At 38.3% G+C, this 20,214-nt stretch overlaps 2 protein-coding genes across 8 annotated transcripts in view; one reads left to right on the top strand and one right to left on the bottom strand.

The window, feature by feature from the left end:
• Positions 1-18,575, top strand: part of LOC146488171 (uncharacterized) — a 286,546-nt gene extending 267,971 nt beyond the window's left edge. Inside the window, exon 3 of the mRNA XM_085122193.1 lies at positions 18,078-18,575. Coding sequence (XP_084978319.1) covers positions 18,078-18,099 — 22 coding nt within the window. The 3' untranslated portion in view covers positions 18,100-18,575. The remainder of the gene's footprint in view (positions 1-18,077) is intronic.
• The window catches only part of LOC146488159 (uncharacterized), a 538,028-nt gene that overhangs the window by 253,865 nt on the left and 263,949 nt on the right, over positions 1-20,214 (bottom strand). The gene's annotated exons all lie outside the window — the stretch shown is intronic.

Raw genomic sequence — 20,214 nt, 5'->3', positions numbered from 1 at the left:
GATCTTTGGTGATATCGAACAGCTTAGAGGTGTAGCAAGAGAAGAGGAGTGGCCCGAGGCAGGACCCTTGGGGTACCACATGACGGCGGTCAAACATTTCGGAGAGCACACCTTTGATGAACACTCGTTGCGAGCGATTGGAAGATTAGGAGCGGAACCACTCAAGAGCTGCACCACTGACACAAAACTTGCTTTGCAAACGAGTGATCAGGGTCTTGTGACACACAAGTGTCTCAACAAAACAACTTCTCAACCATAGGGGTGTGTCACGCAGGACAACATTAGCTGGCTAGCAAAATGTTCAAGTTTACTTTGCAGTGTGCCGAAAATTTTATTTAATAATAAAAAAGTAGAACAAAGTTTTAGGCCAGACTTAGGTGCCACGTTTGAGAACTCTTACTCCAATCAAAGTCAATAATTCCGCGGCGTCCAGTTCGCTGCAATTATTCAATCGTCTTCTTAAGTATTGGTAATTCATTTTGTTTCGATCAGAGAAAGTCTCAAATGATACAGAAGCGGCAAAAACGTGTAATAAACTATCGAATAAGTCAAATTTTAAGATTTTGGTAGCGCGAAGTAGTTTTCAGCGGTAGTTGAAAACCATTTGCCCCTGCCTCAAATTAGCACATTTCTGTCACAAGTAAAATCAACGTATCGGGAAAAAAAATAAGCCTTTAGATCATTCAAACTGCATTTTAATAGTAAGGATAGATAGTTTTTGTGGTAGAAATATTAAAGGGATTTTTTTAAATCCAAGAGCGAGTGGCACATTCTTAATGACATGACTTCTTAATACGTTCTTCACAGAAGAGTTTCATGCAAGAGGCAAGTTATCATTTTTAAGTTAAGCTATCCCGACCATCCATATCCAAACCCAATTTGAAATAAATCTAGTCAAGTAATACGGTAAACCTTTCACAAAATTTGACTTTTATTGGTGTAGTCAATACCCTAGCCTGATTCCCAGACGGTGCAGGTCGGACGCGGCGAATGAAGTCTATCAGACAGGGAAGGAAGAGAGTGTGTGGCCGCGAGCGACCTGGACCATCTGAGAAGCAGGCTATCAATACCCAAGCGTTCAGCCTTGGCATAGAATCAAGGTCGCATCTCTCGGAGTTTTCCAACAAACGTCACGTTTCATCACGCTCGGAGTAATCTATGGTATTTAGTATGGCTGCTATTTTTGACGAACTGGGGCCAAAACAACTGGTCAGTTTGCATTTGTGATAACAACTTTTGTTTCCAGATGATCATTTGGTTGGGTTACTGCGCCTTCTGGTTTCAGACTCCATCTCTTTTCAACTAATTGTTAAATCTGAACCACCGACCCTAAATTTTAAATCCAAGGGGACAGCAAATGGAGAGAAAAGGGGTTGACCTTATTCGTCAAGGCCCGATTGGAAGAAAGCCGATTAACGCTAGCCCCCGATTAAAAATTAACTGAGGTTTATATGTCGCTTATTAAAAATGTTTTTAAAATCTTATTTTGGGCTAATGGTTAAGAAAAGTCGTAAGTCACAACTTACAGGCAAAAATCTTTGGAAGAATCTTTATTTATTAGTAATTAAAGTTGAGAAAAAGTTTCCATTAGTTTGGGATAAGGTTAATCAGGCTTTCAAAACCCGGGCCCATAATATTGGGAAGTGTGGAAGTTGAGGTAAAACACTAAATTATCGGTGTGCAACATGCATGTAAACAGTATCGGTTTTAAAATGGCGCCTTCTAAATGAGATGGGCCACAGTTCCCGAATCTACAAAGGAAACTACGAAACAAATTATTTTGTTCAAACGGGTCTAACAATTTGACGGTGTAGCGAATTCGAAATATGTCACTGCAAAGTTTTACCCGTCCCAATGAAACTAGTGATATCGACCGTCTTTCACTGTAGATATTTTAAATGTTAACATAATTGATTTTGTATTTCAGTTACTTTTACCTCTGAAGATCGCTTTCAAATAAGATGGCTGTAAGGAACAGGCAACTTTTGCATCAGTCAAGGAATCTGTATAGTTTCCTGTGAAAGAAAAAAGTATGAGGAGAAAGCTAGCATATTGATGAGGGTTCGATTGAAGAACTCTTTGACATTTTGATAACACAATTGAAGCTAACGAAGACTTCTCACCCAAACAAAATAAAGCGTTTGCCCTGTTGCTGTACAGTTGGGCTTTCAGTTGCTCATCCTTGCAGTTAACTTTAATTCCTTCCGTGTAGAAGTAGATGGCGTTGTTGAAATCATTCTGCCTGTGACTGTCATTACCCTTATTTTTGCAAAGCTCTGCTATTGCTAGAATGAAGCAATTAAGAAGATAATCTATTAGTAGATAGCCTGCAGCGCAATGGCGTTTCGTTGTAAACGATACTTTTCTTTGAGTTTCTTTTAGTGCACCTGAGTAAGAAACGAACGGCGCAGCTTAGTACTAAAAATTGTAAACGTTTTATTTAATTGACCGTTGGATAAATTCTTACACGTACATTCAAAACGCAGTGAACTGGGAAGAGTCACTCCAGCCTTAGTTAGCCACACTAGGGAACGATATTCGAATTTTGTTGCTTAGGGACCGTTCATTATTTATCGGAGGGGAGGGGGGGAGGGCTGGGTGACTTTAAGGGGGGGGGGGGGGCTGAAATTTTGGTCACTAAAAAAGGGGGGCCCTGGAGTAATTGCTGAGTTATGGAGGGGGAGGGGGGGAGCTTGCAATTTTAAAAAGGTCAATGTTTAAAATGTCGAAGTTAACCTTTTGTATATGGTAAACACTACTAAATATCTAGCATAACTATACACATATTTACAGCAATACAACAGCAACTAAACTATTATAAAATTGTATAGTTGTTACCCCAGTACTACAAGTGCAACACAAAACTTATATTAAAATCTACTACAGATGTATGTTATTATGCCCTTGGTGAGTTTCATGCCTCTACAAAGTCAATGGAAAGTGAAAAGACCATCAGACTTGCTAAATGCATAGCGCCAAACCTTAGTGTGTTTCTTGAGAAGTTACAGTAAATAATAGATCACTTAGAAAGCTATAAAGATGACAGCCCGTCGGGAGATCTTGCTGAGATAAATGATTGCATTGTGGACTTGGGAAAACTGGTGTTAGATACGCTAAAAGAACTCCAATTGCCACCTGTGCAGCCGAGGTGAGTACAGCTTACAGACGCTGGCCCAGGGGTTGGGGTATCTAACTTTTCAGTGCGGTTTCGTGATGCAGAATTAGTGAGACTTTTTAATCTAGATATACGAGAACGGTGTCATCGACCCAGAGATGACACCGGACAGAATGAGGCGGAAAGGACAAACAGTGCTATCGGAGATGCTGTGGTAGATGGCAGCACAATTGAGTGGGAAGTTGAGAAGAGGTTTGAAGGGATGATACCAGAGGAGATCGATGGCATGTCGTTGAATGAATATGAAGTGTATGAAGAGGGAAGAATGGAGAGAAATGCCTGGATGGTAGCTCAGGAGGTGCAAAAAAGGGTAGACGATGCTCCTGTATTATCAGAGTACATCACTGCTTACCAGTCACAAAAAAGGAGAAAATGTTTTTCTTCGATGAAGAACATTTGTCAAGTTAACAGAAGTGCGCCTCTGACAATGCCAGAAAGAAGGTTCCAGGGTCATGCAAATTTTCAGAAAATTCATGGTAAGCGTGGAGAACTGTTTCCAGATTTTATTAGAGAGGGATGCAGAGAACACCTGGATGGTACTAGCTTTGTGATTACTGTTCACGTCACCACTGGATTGGGCCTGAACTTTCGAGAATTCCTCAGCCAGTTCGAATTCCGGACCAGGCCAACCCTCCACACTTTCTCCCTGTTTGGAGAACGCCTCTCAACAATGATCAAGCCAAACCAAGATCTGTTGATGACTAACAGCCTCGGGTTCAGATTTCCCGGCATTTTAAGTCGGGTTGTTTAAATCTCGAGAACAATGAGGCTATTGAGAACTTCTCAATGCAACATTGGACTGATAGCGATTTAATAAAAAAGGCAATTGAACACCTTCTTGACATCAAGCGAAGAGAAAATATCGAACAAATCAGAAGAAAATAAATGTACAAGAAAGAAATGAAATAGGCTACGACAAATATAATTGGGAGGAACTAACAGTAAATGGACGATTAAATAAACTAACTGTTTCTGAATTAAATACATATCTGAACTTTCATCGTTTGCCAAAATCTGGGAAAAAGTTGGACAAAATTAAGCGTATCACCTGTCACACGTGCCGAACAAACACTGGACAAGTGCAATCTTTGGTTACAGCAAGGCTGATATGTGATGAAGACACAGACGCCACCAGTGATGACTCGGAGGTAGAAATTATAGAAGAATTTGGCAGCTCAGATGACACCCCTAGTTAATAACCACCACACGCAGCGGAAGAGTAACAGGCTCAGGAGAAATGTGTTTATTTAACAGTATGCTAAATTTAGTAATTATGTTAAATCGTATTTTATAGTTGGGTGGGGGCACTGAAATCATTCCCCAATAAAATAGGGGGGTCCTGAAACTTTTCTTGTTTTCAGTATTGAGGGGGTTTCGGAAAAAAAGGAGTTTTTTTGAATTTATCACCCAGTCCCCCCCCCCCCCCCCCCTCCGATAAATAATGAACGGTCCCTTATATATATATTGAAATATTCTGGTAAAAGAATCAAACTTTTCTTCTCACCTCTTGAATTTCTGTCATCAAAATCCAAAGCCCCCTCACCAGCAGGTGTGAGGTCATTTTCACTTGCAGCTTTCACTTGACTCTGCGCCATGAATGCTGGGAGTTCAGGCTAACAACCCTATAAATCAAACAATTTTTATGTTGATTTTATTCATCAGCTGCCTTTATTCCTTTGAAACCCTAAAGCGTAATGTTTGTGTTAATTAATCTCGTACCCTGATCTCAGTCGGAACGCCATTTCTGGTTGGTTACCAGAATTAAGAATGCCTCATTCTAATCTGCTCTGTGATTGGCTCTTTCCTTCTGTGTTTGGTTTTCGGTCAGTTCGGGAAAGAAACAAAAACACGGAAAAGTTTCGCTCCGATGAAGATTGTCATGCGACGCTTTAATACATACATGCCCTTTGTGTGGGAAGAGAACAGTGAGAAATTGTATTTTCGGAAGACAACAGCGACTTTAGCCGAAAAGAGTTTACAGTAACGTTCAAACGGCCTTGCCAAATTACTCAAGTTTCCAACACGATGGATATAAGCTTGCTTACTTTTGGGGAAAAAAATGGAGGCACTGTAGGTCATATTTAATTTTTTTTGTATTTCTTGACAAAAAATGATTTTTTTTTAATGATTATTTATTTAGTAAACGCCAATTAATTTCCCCAAAATACTTTACCTTGAGTCCCTGAACACGCGCGCCGCATTTGCTAGCATATTTTCAGTTTTTGTCTTCTGCTAAAAGACTATTTTTCTTCTATAAATTGAACTGGACTTTGAGTAAGAGACTTCATAATATAATATTAGTCTTTTCAGGCCAGTGTGCGTATTCCTTCAAGATACATACAATATCTCTCATAGGACTACTTTGGAGAAATTGATAGAGTATCCACACAATAATATTAGTCATCTGGTGAGATCAATATCCCTTCCATCCCTCAGCTAAGACAAATGAAAAATGTCTGACTTATGACCACCAAAATAATAGTAATGAAACCCATGTACCAAAAAAGAGAACACCTTGTCTGAACCGATTAGGGGTCTTCATGTAAGTGTAGTTAGTTTAATTTTATCCCCTCTCCCCCACCTACTGAGTTAAAATAAATTTGGATCCAAAATATAAAACTAGACTTCCTCTAAAATAAAAATGGGAACATTGGTCTGCACCACCTAATGTTTTGCAGGTTTATGCTTGTGCTTGGCTTTAGAAAAGAAGTAGTTTTAAAAGGAGGACATGCCTCTTTGGTTTTGACATCACTTATAGTTTTTAGAATCGTTTTGCCATTGTTCTTTTCTTCAAGATAGGGGAATTATTTATCATTAGTATAAAGAGTCCTTGAAGAACTAAACACACTTCATTTACTACTTCCATTGTTAATCCTAAGCACATTCTCTGATACAAATAGTTATCACTGGCCTCAGTTTCTCCTTTATTTCTTGTTAACTCTGCCTTAATTTTTTCCACCTGATTTCTAGGGAGAAGCAGGTTTCTAAAGTTCCTACCAGTGATGTGAATATCTTCAAGGGCTAAAACAGCTGGACACAGCTCAACACATAATTAAGAGCAATGACAGTCATTTCTGACAACAGATGTCACAACAGCTGCATTTCTCACACAAAAGCCAAAACCAAAGTGATTATAAGCAAAAATTTTCCCTTGCACAGATTTCTGGGATATTTACACTAATCTGTCATAATGGGTTGCATTTCTTTAATATTTGCACCAATATCATTGTTGTTAAAGTAAAGTTTTGATGTAGCAGGCTTCCCATCTCTTCCACTTTCTTGGAAAAAACTTTCCATAGTTTGGGGAAGACCAAAATGAATAAATTATTATCCTTCCAACACAACGAGAATCAAACCCTATTCCCAAAGCCATTGTGGCAAATAATATTCATTGTCAGTCTGTAGAGAATGAGACTGAGTTAAAAGTCCATTTTGAGGAATTTGGGGAGTAAGGTAGAACTGGTGATCCCCAAGCTTTCCACAAAAAAAGGCACCCCCAACTCCACACAGTACTAATGATGAGTAAATAATAGACAGGCTTAATTTTTAACATTGATGGTGATAAGTTCATCTGCTATGGGCAAAAATATTATAATCAACCTGGTCAACATGACTTTGAGTTAAGATAGGAGGGCCTTTGTAGTACTCCATAAATCTTTCATATTCAAACTTTGTATGATCGTAGTTTGGTTGTTTTGCTGTTGCTGTTGTTGTCATGACAACAATCTTAGCTGTAGGGAATACTGAGGAAAGTGTTTCTAGTTTGCTGTACTCTGTATGAAGTTGTGCCCCCTGAACAAAGATGCAATTAATTAAGAAAAAACTGTAGTCATTCACTGGGATGTTGTTATTCTTTCCATTAGAATAAGACAATACAATTACCAGGAAATGGATAATGAGAAGGCTGGATAAAAAGAGATTCTCAAGTAACTAAGCCCTTTTTGATGCGTGGGCTGGTGGAAGGACGAAGCATAAAAGAAGCTGCGATAATCACTAACAATATGGCTCTGTATTTATTAGCTTTTAACCTTTAAGCCTCAGTGTCAACATAGAGTTTCTTCTTACTGGTCTCTACATGTCCATTTTTCGTAGTAGCATTATAGGGAGGTTGTTGAAATATCAAGAAATTTCACCACTGGTGATCTCATGACCTCTCGTTGATTGTGTATTGATATTTATATTAGGAGAAATTTTGATACTGATCACTACTGGGGCTTAAAGGTTCAAGGTTCACTGTTCTGATATTTTTTGTGTACTTGTGTGAAAAGTCCTTGGATACAATTTTGTGTTGCTGGTCTTAATGTTAAGAAAATTTAGGACCTGACATGGGTGCAAATATCAACACAAGAACATTTTTGTGCTCAAGGAATTTATTTGGCATCAACAAGGAATTTTCATCCAAGACAGACACCGTTTTCAAAGTTTCTTTTCCCCACCACTTTTCTGCAGTGGGTTTGTGTCTCACAGTTTGATTAAATTTCTTTTTCTGGCTATGGAAGGCCATGTATGGTTATGGAATACTTAGGGATTCATGGTTACTGAAGATCAGCTTACTGTGAAAGCTCTTTTGCTGCAGAAATGGGTGACACTTCATTTGAACACACAGACATGCACAGGAAAACAAATAGTGGAAATATTTTTTTATTTGTTTTCTATTTATCTCCCATTTGCTACTTTTCTGAGTCCAAAAGACCTTCACACCTTCCTGTTATTATTGTTATTATTTTTTTGTTGTTGTTGCTGAAATCAAGCATCCCATCAGAGGTGAGTGTCCAAGCACCAAGATAGCTGCATTGAACATAAAGAACCTTGTATTCTTAGTGTATCATCCTCTCTACATGTACAAATAATGCAATGTTCAGTACAACAATGATTATTTAAGCAGCTCATTGTGCCTTGCAAATCAAATGCATATAATGACCTTTGTTCTTCATATCAAGAGTCAAATATTATTAGACTTGTGTACTATGCAGTTCTAATTTTTTGCATCTGTGGACTCCTATGTGTAAAATTATAACCTATGTAAACTTGTCATCAAAGAAGCAGTTGATGGGGCATGTCCCCTAAACTTAACATAAATTTCAGGTGAAAACTTTTCAAGGGTTATGTGATAAAGGTGAATCAAGAACCACTGAAATGGAAAGCTCATCACTACTCATAGGGACTTGCTCTGTTTGCTCACATGTTGCAAGTAACCAAACATTCTTCAGATCCCAAATCCAGATGTGGATTTCCCAAAAGAAATTCAAACTTCCATTTTTGAGGAAAAAAAAAACGTTTAAAACAGCAAGTGTGTACTCGGCATTTTAATGTTGGACATAATTGGGCGCCTACCATTTACGCACACAGGTCATTCTGGTTTGCTGGTATATAACCAAGACAGTAGCATGGTGTTAGGGCTAGGAGGCCCTTTTAAGCTGGTTCATTTAAAATTATATTATTACAGTGACCTTGAGTTGTGTCCTTTGGCCTGTAAAAGAAACCTGCTGCATTTACACAATCCATTTGGTTCGGAAATTTAAATCATTAACTTATGGAAGAAGTAAAATTTGTGTGGCCAAATCAGCTGAAGAGACTACAAAGAGAAGAAATAATTTTTACGTATCACTGGTAGACCACAATTTCTGAAACTTTGCAAATGAAAATATGACATGAACCTTTGACTTTCCAATGCGAAATTTAACAGTAAGATGCCAATCAGTAACTCTATTGTGCCTCATCTACAACAACGGCCACAAAATTTTTCTGATAAAGCTTCGACAACAAGAACTCTCTAGTCCTCTCTGCATTGTCTGTTGCTACCTTTACCTTGGGGCGCACAAAAATGATGTGACATTTCTCTGCCTGCAAATTACAGTATCTTCAATACAGTTACCATCTAAGGCTTACGGTGTAAGTCTTTTTAATTGATAAGCACGTTGATCTTGAGTGGAGAAAGCACAATTACGATGGATTTGTTCTTGGAATAGTTTTCATTACAAAGATGGTGTAGATGGTCACAAAGGGTAGCAACTAATCTTAGTAAAAAAGTGATTTACCGCGCTTGTTGATTGCAATCTCTCCCAGTGCCTTTTTCCTTTTGGTTTAAGTTTCAAGTTTTGTTGTCCTCTCGACCGAAGAACGTTCCGAAGAGCACCCTCGAAAGCGAAAACCTCACCAGGAATGATCACAGTTACGAGCCAGCCATTCAGCACGGTGGACAAAGGATGATGGGCAGGCCTGTATTCCGGGCCCCCTCCGCCTCACCGTGGGAGATCTGGGTACGAGATTAATTACACATTATACCAGTGCATGCTAAAGATAAACTCCGAGTCAACAAAACCATCTGTTTAAGAAATATTTTTGTTTATGTTAAGATTGCAAAAAATATGGGAAGGATGAGGAACAGAACATTATATTCCAAGTAGGAATACCAAGGTCTAGAATCCAAAGACATGAAAACTCTTTTATGGTGCGGGCAGCAAGGCTACTTTGTTTATGATTGAATTGTATTCTTTTTACCTTAAGTCTAGCTATATGCAAATGCTTTATATATTTATTTTAACATGGTTGAATAAAGCCTATTATTATATGGACAGGAGTGTTTTACTGAAAACTAAAACACTCTTAGAATCCATAAACCACTACATCCGGGACCCCAGTGACGTATTTCCCGTGACATATCGGCCAATGACGTAACAACTCCCGCCTTTTTAGTTGAATGAACTTAGTTTGCTGCTCATAATAAAATAATGGTGGCTGCAAAATTTGTTGTGGTAAGCGACGACGACGTAAATGCATTTTCCGAACTACAAGAGAAAGAGAATACTAAGAAAAAAAAACGCTCCATGATCTAATGATTTTCAGAGATAGAATTTCTCGAGACTTGCGACGAGACAAGAGAAATAGAGAATATTACGCCTTTGGAAATACAAGCAATCATCAAAAAGTTTGTGCTTGCTTTTCGACAAAAAAAAAAAAAAAACGGCGACCAGTAAGAGCCCTCGTTTATCAGAGCTTTACTGCAAAGTATCGACCGCTATCTTCGAAAAACTGGTGGATAATGATGAATAATGATGTACCTCCAAACGAAATCATTCAAATAACTGGACATAAACACGTCAACTTATTGAACAACTACTCAATTTTATCCGATAAGAAACAACAACAAATTTCTGCTGTGTTGTCTAACACTGCTAGCACCTCAAAAACCTTGTCAACTGTCCGCTCGATAGAAGAGAAGACTGAGTCGGCTTGCTTTTTACCCGATTCATCTACAGGAGGTTTATTGCAAAACTGCAAAATCGGGACGGTAAACATTCGAGTTTATTTCGGTCGTGCTGAACAGCCTTCACGGATTCGTAGTGAAAAGAGACTGAAAATAACCGTATCAGATGATTCAAGCCAGAGTCAGTAATGGATTGAGTTTTCATTTAACTTAATTAAACCAGTTCACATGTATTTGGTCCCATTTACTTGTATTTTGACTGTTTAAACATTTTTATACCTTGGGCACTGAGTATTTTGTATTTTGTATCAAGCTCAGAGTTTGTAAAATGCCCAGTATTTGTTTTAAATCCAACTTTTCAATCTCCATCACGTATGTTTATTGTCCATACAATAAAAAGAAAATTACACGGTGGCTTAAAGATATGAATTTTATTTTCTCGTGTTAAAAACGATATTTTACTCACTCGCTGCGCTCGTTCGTAAAACATTGTTTTTACCACTCGAAAATAAAATTCATATCTTTGCGCCGCCATGTAATATCCTTTAATTATTTATTATAACAACGTTTTGGAGAAATACAAGTTCCCCGACACTCCTTGAGTTCTACTAAGCAGACAAACTCCATGCAGGCGCGTGCATGGTTTGCATTTTGCTCGCGTTTTTCTCCTTACGTACTGTTTTTTAAAACAATTTTTACCAGAAAAAGTAAACTGTGTGTAGAGTAATAGCTTGTTCCCAGGTTCCTGCTATTTCCTCTATTTTTGATCGATTAAAAAAAATGTATTAGACTTATAAGAATAGGCTAGTAGACGTGAATTCTATCGTCAGAATACAAATTGCTTACCGAAGTTTCCATCAACACCTCTTCGTAATCTTCCCCTGAAGGGATGACAAGTTATTGTAGGAGTCCTGAAATAAAAATATTTGGCAATTATTGTGATTTGCTTTTGTCATCTTTAACTGATAAGTCCATTCGAGTGGTCGTATTATATTTGAATCATCGAACCATAGCTCTCATTAGCCTTCGTAATAAGAGGTTCCACAATCCTCGTAAGAGACTCACTTATTCTCTTAAGAGGCCCAAATTTCCCCTTAAAGGGCCTTTGTATCTCCAAATGGAGCTCATTGTTATTTACCGAGTGTTGTTTACTCGCTCGCCTTAGTTCGGCTCCGCACAACTGCACCAAATAACGACAAAAACATCGGCCCAAATCTTCAACAAAACTTCGCACACCTTTCATTTGACCAACTTCACAGACAAGATGAAAGCTGTAAGAGATAACAATGGCTTTTTGCAGGCAAAGACTTACTTGTAGTGTTCCCAAACGTGAAAAGCGTCTAGAGAGAAACAGGGTCATACGTGCTCGTTCTTCTTCACTTTCAAAGCGAGCATGGTATGAGTGACATAAAGATGACGTATGTACACATGTTGCCCAATGACATTGCGCTCTAGTTATTTCTTGAAATCCTATTGGTAGAGCTAGAGTTTACACATTTTCCGAGCTAACAAAAGTCTATCAGAAAATAGCCAATCACAACAGCGAAAGTTGGAATTTGAGCTACCAAAAGTAAACATAACGCTGCCAGTTTCACAACACGGGCTACTGTCTACGACTGCATCCCGCGTAATAATATGAATACTATACGAAAAGTGTGTGAAAATGACAAAATATTTTGGAAAAATATGTAATTTTGTTATTTCTTTCACGAAAACAGTTTGGAGTGTTTAGAACATTCACGCGAGACAAAAAAAATAATACAATAAAAACACCTGTCTCTTTCAAATGTAAATGGACTTTCCCTTATTAAAATTTTACGCCCATGTGCCTATTGTTTTTTTTTTTATTCCTTTCTTTCCTAAACATAATTTCATTTAATTCAGGTATATGGCTTTAGACAAAACTGTCTTGCATCAAAACTTTCAAATGCAAATTGATGAAAGGAAATGATATTAATTATTAACAGCTTACGCGTCAGTCGCTATTGTTTCAATTTTATTTTTTCTGGGTCATTTATATTTTTAACCACAAGTAGTAGGGAATTTGACAGAGTATCGGTTAATTTTCTGTTTCGAATGGCGAAATAAAATGAACAAAGTGAAAGAATGAAGCCTTGATCGAGAGTAGGAAATTAATTGAGAACTGCCAAATTCGCCACTACTCATCGGTTTTTTTGTTATCCATTTTCTACTATTCTGTTTCAATGAGATATATCCACTCCACTACTTTTCACTTTATCAATGACCAAACACTAAATATTGTTAAAACTGGCATCCTCGTTTGAATTGTTTCAATGGGCACGATTTCGCAATGGCACTTGGCAGGACTCCATGCACAACATGGTTTGTTAATTTGTACATTTTGAGAACTCAAAAAGGAATAATAATTTTTCAGTGATTTCGCAAAGATATAAATATGGCTTTTTGCACAGGAGAAAGTTCGCAAGTTTCAAAATTAATTTGAATAATGTTGAAAACGAAAAACTACATCCAAGGTGTACGCCAAAAGCAAAACTAACTCAACTATAAACTTAAAGCCTCTGACGTTGGAAGCTTAAACCTAAATGCTACTCTACACACAGACAAGCTTTGTTTCTTAAATATTTGTCCTCGACAAGCCTTCTTGTTTGAACCAGAAGTGTTATCAAGGAAAAACGCGCACATTTTCTCGACACAAGGGCAAACTAACCTTACTGTTCGATTGCTGTGATGTGAAAACTTGCTTTGGGTGAGCTGGCTACCGTTAAGTTTGTCCTCGACCTGTGAGAACACAGCTCGTGAGCTGGTAAATCCGTTGAAGATTATATTAATTTACCAACAAAATTATGACATTCTCGGTTTCAGCAGCTTATTGTAAAACAGTGCTGACGTTTGGTTGGAATAATTAAGTGATTCTCGGAAAGCAATAGGGTGTTCCCCGAGGAAATGAGTCATGAAATTTTCCATTGTTTTCCGGTCATATGATTGTCATATGACAGGAAGTCGTAACTAGAAAGATATGTCGTCAGTCACGTGAATTATATAAAGCATCACAGAGGGCCCAAGTTCAACATAAGAAAACGTTTCCCAAATATCCCCGAAGTTGTGCTACAAGGAAGTGAATTGCGTATAAACAGTTACGGCGAAAGTATAAGGATTTATTTGATATTTTCAATAAATTAGTCGAAGAGCATAGAAATAAAGCTAATCTCGTAATAAAATGTCTCACTGTACTTCTATAGTGTAGTAGTTGCTGTCTGTGCGATTATTTTGCTGTTTTATTGATGCGTTTCCGTGAGGGTTGTACTTTCCCGTGTCTTTCCGCTAAAGAAGTCGATGATCTTGTAAATACAACAAGGCCGTAAATAGCGGGTAAGGAGGGGGGGGGGGGGGGGGGAAGGGGGCTGCCCCCGCCAGAAAAACTGAGTTGCTTTTTTTTTGTAACATATCATCATATTTATTTTAAAACACGGTAAATACATCAGGCATTAACAACTTATTATAAAAGCTACAACTTATTACGAAAGACTAAGTATATTGCTAACTATTAAAGAAAAGTAAACTAAATTAAAGCCTGTTTACATGAATGCCGTGTCGGAATTAATTAGCAATCGTCGAAAATTAGTCAGAGATGTTGCTTGCCTACCAGCTGAGGGTAGACTGTTCCAGAGGACTGCACCGCTATAGCATTTTAGTATTTTAATATATATAGTATTTTAATAAAGTCTACGAGTCTTCAGCTTCTACGTTTGAATCAAGAATGATCAGTGATGGGGTTAAGAATAGTAGATCAGAAAACATTTTGACCCGGTTGTGTTGCAATAAACGCATGGATGCATGATTGCCGCTTTTAGGAGTCAGTTAAAGCGATCGTATTCAAATTGTCTTGTAGTTTGCTTTTAACCGCTTCGTTTGTTTTGTGATTGGTTGCGAGAATGAAGGAATTTTTGCGCGGACAAGGATGTTCTTGAGGGATTTTTTCCTTCCTGTACGAGACAATCGGTGGCTGGTTAAAGAGTTTTTGTACCTGAGGTTGCTGATGAATGATTTGCCAGTGTTTCATGAGAATCTTTTTGAGATTCGGTGTGGTCGGATGGTAGGTAGTAGCAAAAGGTAAAATCTCTTTAGTTGTGTTGTCTTGTTGCAAAGAGCCTCTTTTCTGTCGGTCAAGTTAACGTCATTCAGTATTTCTTGAGCGAGCGTTTAAGGGTAACCTCTTTTACGGAGTATGTTTGCAAAGTCTCGTTTGACTTTTGCAAAGCTTTCTCGGACTCAGTTAGTTCTTAAAAGACGTAATGCTTCTCCTTTTACAAAGCCATTTTTGCAGTTTAAAGGGTGGCAAGATGAGAAGTGTGTGTATTGAAAAGTTTCTGTAGGCTTGAAATGTGTTTGTAAGTCAAACATTTTATGAGTTGAAAGACGAGGTTCTCAGTGTCAAGAAAAACAGCGCGTTCAGATGACATTTCACAAGTGAACTTGATTGTAGGGTGGAACGAGTTAGCGAAGTGAACAAAATTGGAAACTTCTTGCATTGAAATGTTCCACAGTGAAAAGATGTCATCAATAAATCGTTTCCAAACTAAAGGTTTAGAGGGGCTAGCCATTAGCAGTCGTTTCTCTAGGTCTGCCATAATAATAACAGAGAAAGCAACTGTTGTCTTGGTTCCCATGGCGACGCCATGTTATTTGTATGAAGTGTCTCTCGTTAAACTTGAAAGGATTCTCTTCGAGTATGAGTCGTAAAAGTTCCCGTAAGTCGTAGCGGCGACAAAAAAAGTAAATCCCTTCTGTTTGAGGTATATTTCTGCAATAGGAACCTACATCAAGGGTTGCTAAAACCACATCATCTGAGATTTACGTGTTTTCGATGAAGTTAATAAAATCGGTTGTGTTTTTCAGATATGACTCCTGTTTTTTACCGATGGGTTCTAATAGTGAGTCGACGAAACTAGAAATACGCTCCGTAGGGCCGCCGCTACCAGAAACGATTGGCCTGCCGACCGGTATTTTCTTTCGATTTTTGTCAGCGTGTAAAATTCTGATATGCGGGGTTGTTTAAGACCGATTGTTAACCATTTGTGAGTCATTGTGTCAATATTGCCCGAACTGAATAGTTTGTCCACTATCCCATTCACTTTTAGGGCAGTATCCAGCACAATAGGAGTTCCGAGAGGCCTGTAGAATTTATCATCAGATAATTGTTGTGAGCCTTCTTCTATTTTTGTGTGGTATCCATAATGACTGCAGTCGTTCCTTTGTCAGCTTTTTTGAGATTGATTTCGCTATTGTGTTTAAGTGAGCTGATGGCTGCTCTCTCGTTTGCCGAAATATTGTCTAAAAGAGTGCGGAAAACTACTGAAGCAAGTTCAAGTTTTGTTTCTTCCAAGTAATCTTTAAGGGCAACTAAGTTTTTGATCGGTGGTTGCCATGTGGATCAGTTAACATGGAAGGGAGGTGCAGAGGTTTTTCTTTTGTTTGCCAACATATATTTCAAGTGCATTGTTTTAGCAAAATTATTGAAATCCTTTAGTTAAGATTTATTGGTTCTAGGAACAGGAGGAGTTGGTATAAATTTAAGACCTCTAGAAAGGAGTCTAACCTTGTCATTAGAGAGAGCTTCATTGGAGAAATTTCCAATATATTTCTCGTTTCGAACCCTAGTGTTATACGTTAAAGACGTTTTGAGATTGTTTCGTATAAAGGAGAGTTTCTTGTTTCTGTGACCCTTCCTTGTGTTACAAACTTTCTGTGTAACCCTTTGAGTCAGGAAAAGCCACACCGGCAAAATGCTCAATCCTTTTCTTTTATTTACATTGACTGTCTCACTTATTTTACAAAAAAATTTTCTTTAGCTCAGATAATTGAGCCTGAATAGAAGCAAGATCACAAGTTTGCTGAACTTTCTTAGGTGTATTTTTCAGTGACCTGGGCCTGGGTCTGGCTCTGTTGGCAGCATGGTGTCTGGTTGTCTGGGAACTCTGTTGGTCTCGATACAGGTCTCGTAGTAGCTGCTGTTGGGCCTGGATGGCCTCGTTGTCAGCTGCTAGGTTCTTTTCCTGCTGTTTAATCATCAGCGTTAGTAGTCCGCGTGGGCTTGGTGACTGATCCGGTCCAAGGCGGTCTGTAATTCCCTGTCGAACCGTGTATGGGGTTTCGATCTGTACTGTAGACCGTAGGGGCATGTAGAGTTCAGGAGAAGAGAGTTCAGAAGGAAAGTTATAAAAAGCAACTGACGAAGGATCCAACATTTTGGTTCCGAAACCGGTCTTGCATCTTGTATAAGCATCAAGCAGTTCTTTTTGGAACTCTACCATGGCACAACAAACAATTTCCGACCAGGAGATGGTTGCCATTTTCAGCAATATGGCGGACAGCATTGCTCCCGCAATATCACCAACCAAGTCACCCAAGCGACCTCGTGACGTTGACAGTCCAGACTCCGTACAAGTGATTCCAGACTCACAACCAGCCCCCAAAAAGCCAAAAACAAATCAGACTGAGGGCGCCAAAACCATCCGGAATCGACTCCTCACGCTGGAAACCAGACGAACCAATACTACGATCCTTACTAGTCCTAAGGTAATAAGCTAAGAACTCTACGTGCCCTTACGGTCTACAGTTGAGACCGAAACCTCATATACGGTTCGACAGGGAATTCCAGACCGCCTTGGAACAGATTAGTCACCGAGCCCACGCGGAACGAACTACTAATAATTGTTAATATATGTATGTATTAGAAACACACAGAAGTAAATGTCCTTTTTGTAGAGGGTACTTTGCTAAAAGTGAAGCGCTTGATTGTTGAGCTATTGCATGTAATATTATCCCAGTCGTACGGCTTACGAATGTTGGAAAATTTTAGATGATTTTTTTCTGCGTTCCATGTTAGCAACTAAAAGGCTTGGGGCAAGAGAGGTCTAAATCACTTTTTCTCCCTTAAAATTGAAATTGTTCCAAACAAGCGCTATATTTGGCACAGAGACATGTTATCGTGTAAAACACTTAGTTGTCTGTTTAATGTTTGAGCAAAAAGTTAAATTAATGAGAAGTAAGCTTGTTACAGTCAATTCTCGCCTTGCAGACACCGCGCTATTACGGACACCCTGATAATACGGACAGCAGGTAAATCCTCGTCAAAAATAACTTACAGACGTTTGACTGAAATAAATTCCCGCTATTACAGACTCTCACAATTAAAGGACACTAACTTGCAGTCCAGAGACCGTCCACAATAAAGGGAGTTGACTGTAATTTTCTAGAAAGTGCAAACAATCTACGCAAAGGAGTATTGGATCTATGAATGATTTCGTTTGTTCACAACAGTACTATACCAATGCTTTGCTTGACTTGGTTCAGTCTCGTATACAAAACAAATCAGTCAACCATCGATATCTCTTCTGTGTCGGTTGCTCGGATTTTCTTGCACTCCCCCTCCTTCTTCTTCACTTTCTGTGCGTGTAAACAACTCATACATAAGAGTGTTGTTTCTGCAGCCTATATATCAGCTACAATGTAGTTCATAAAAGTTCTTTTTTCTTTTCACTTAAAACAGGTTACTCATTTGATCAGTATGTATAGGCAAATGGAAGATACCTTAATTCAATTTTTTTTATCAGGCTTGGTAGGCAGTTTTCGTAAATGGCCAAAATAATTAGTTAAGGTACAAATGGTGATGTTTTAGATATTATGTGATCAATAGTCATAAACATTTGTCAGGTTTGGGGCGTCTTCACTTTGACAGAGAGAAACATCTACAGAAACCTGTTCCAGAAGACTGGTAGTTATTTTTGCAGAGAGGTCTATTCCAAGACTTAATGGAATTGCAATGCTCTTTGAAGTTGAAAGTCATGTGACCTGTCTTGCTCAAATTCAGTATAGAATATCAGAAATTAAATATCGCCCATATATTGCATCGATAGCTAAAATAAAAACTAAAATAAATATTAAATACATGTAAAATCACGGTTATTTGCGTTCTTTCTTCTTCAAATTTTTCTCTTTTTGTTTGTCTTGTATGCAGGTTGTAGCATTGCCAGAAAAAATAAATAATTTGAATAATATATTACAAGAGGTTTATTTTCTCAGATCCCGGCTCAGAATAAGCAACTCTATTTTTTGTATGTCAGTGCCATCCTCGGAGACCCACGGAGAGATAGTGGGAAAAAGAGTGGGTCGGTATCGACACCAAATATTTAATATCGTAGATGTTAGGTTTCCCTAAAAAATATCCATACTCGCGATACCAATACCTTTAGATACTACTCACGTGACCACTCCGAAGAAAAGAAACAGACGTTTATATTGCCCACTGCATTCAAGGAAATTCCTTCCTCAATGAGGTGTAATTTTTGGTAATTCCAAGAATATTACCGTCTTCTGGTACAAAATTAATACGTTTTCTATTTATTTATACGCTGTTAATATCGAGTATCTTCTACTAGCAGCTTGTGCATTTTTTTTACTCGTTTTTACTTTTTTCCCTTCCCTTTTATCTACCTCTGGGCCTCCGAGGATGCTAACTATGTAGTACCAGAAAACAAATGTAATCGATATTTTTATTCAACATTTGTATCAGTTTTTCATTTGACAATTTGAAAGCAAACATTGCCTTTTTCTTGACGATAGAATATTTTCAACTACACTTAATAGTAAGGAAGATTATTCTTCCACAAAATGGAATGTTAGCCATTAGACAGCAATACAGGAATAATTTTCGCTAACAAAGTGTAACGATTGAATGACTATATAATTACAGTTATTATGATGAGTGATTTTGCAATAAATACCATTTTGATGCTTGTTTTGTTATTTTTGGACTTAAAAATAAATAAAGGTTGTGCTGTACAACCTTTTAGATAACACGCGAGTTTTGGAGGTCAGTTCTAAGCTTGTGTGGACCCCAGCCATGGGTAAAGGTTATGTAAGCCCGACTTTTCTTTTCCTTATTATTTTCACTGCAAATGCTTTAGGTGTACATACACACTGCGTGAAATACAGAATACGGTGCTATGAGTCTGTATACATCACGTGAACGGAGACGTATACTGAAGGAAAAAGACACCGGCGTTTAAGGCCTGTGTAATGACGAGTATTCATGTACGTTTGATTGGGTATAGTTATGTACACCTAATCCTAGTACAAATGTATACGATCTGTATATTTTGTAGGCATACCCTGACGTAAAAGGTAAAGTAAAGTAATATACTTAATGTCAATAACACGGGGAGTGCTTACACCATCCACCGAGCCAAAGGCTCATGATAAAGTGCTTGACAATAATCCAGATGGAATTGGAATTTGCAAATGTTGATTTTTGAGGAAAAGGGAAAACCAGATTACCTGGAGAAGAACCAACAACAAACTCAACCAGCATATGATTCGGAGTCTGGAAATCGAACCTGCACCACGTTGCTGGGACGCGAGTACAGTCGTCATTTAACCTGTGTTAGCTGATAGCAAAAGGTTCTTTTCCAGAGCAGTTTTTAACTTGTCATTCCTAAAAGCGTTCACTAAAGGATTCAAACATGAATTGATGCCTAAGCTGTAGAGAGGCACCCATTCCTGAATCATGATTCTGGTGTAGAAAGTAGTCAAATCGTTTCAGGAAAAGAACACTAAGTTACACATGACTAGCATGGCGATTCGCTTGGCTAAGGTAGATTCTCGATTCACTGTCATTTGCTGATTGGACCTTTTGACAACTGAACCAAGTAAATGTAAACGCAAAAAGACATGGTAGCCAGATACAAAAGAATTCCAACAAATGCGAGTTGTTGTATTTCATGATGGCGCTTTCGAGCCAACAGTCCAAGCATTCATCGGCCCACGACACATATCCCACTCCCCTTAGCCC

Source organism: Pavona decussata, unplaced genomic scaffold (assembly GCF_977016875.1).
Source record: "Pavona decussata unplaced genomic scaffold, jaPavDecu1.1 SCAFFOLD_11, whole genome shotgun sequence".
Classification (NCBI taxonomy): domain Eukaryota; kingdom Metazoa; phylum Cnidaria; class Anthozoa; order Scleractinia; family Agariciidae; genus Pavona; species Pavona decussata.
Note: the sequence above shows the minus strand (reverse complement) of the source record. Positions and strands in the feature narration are given on the sequence as shown.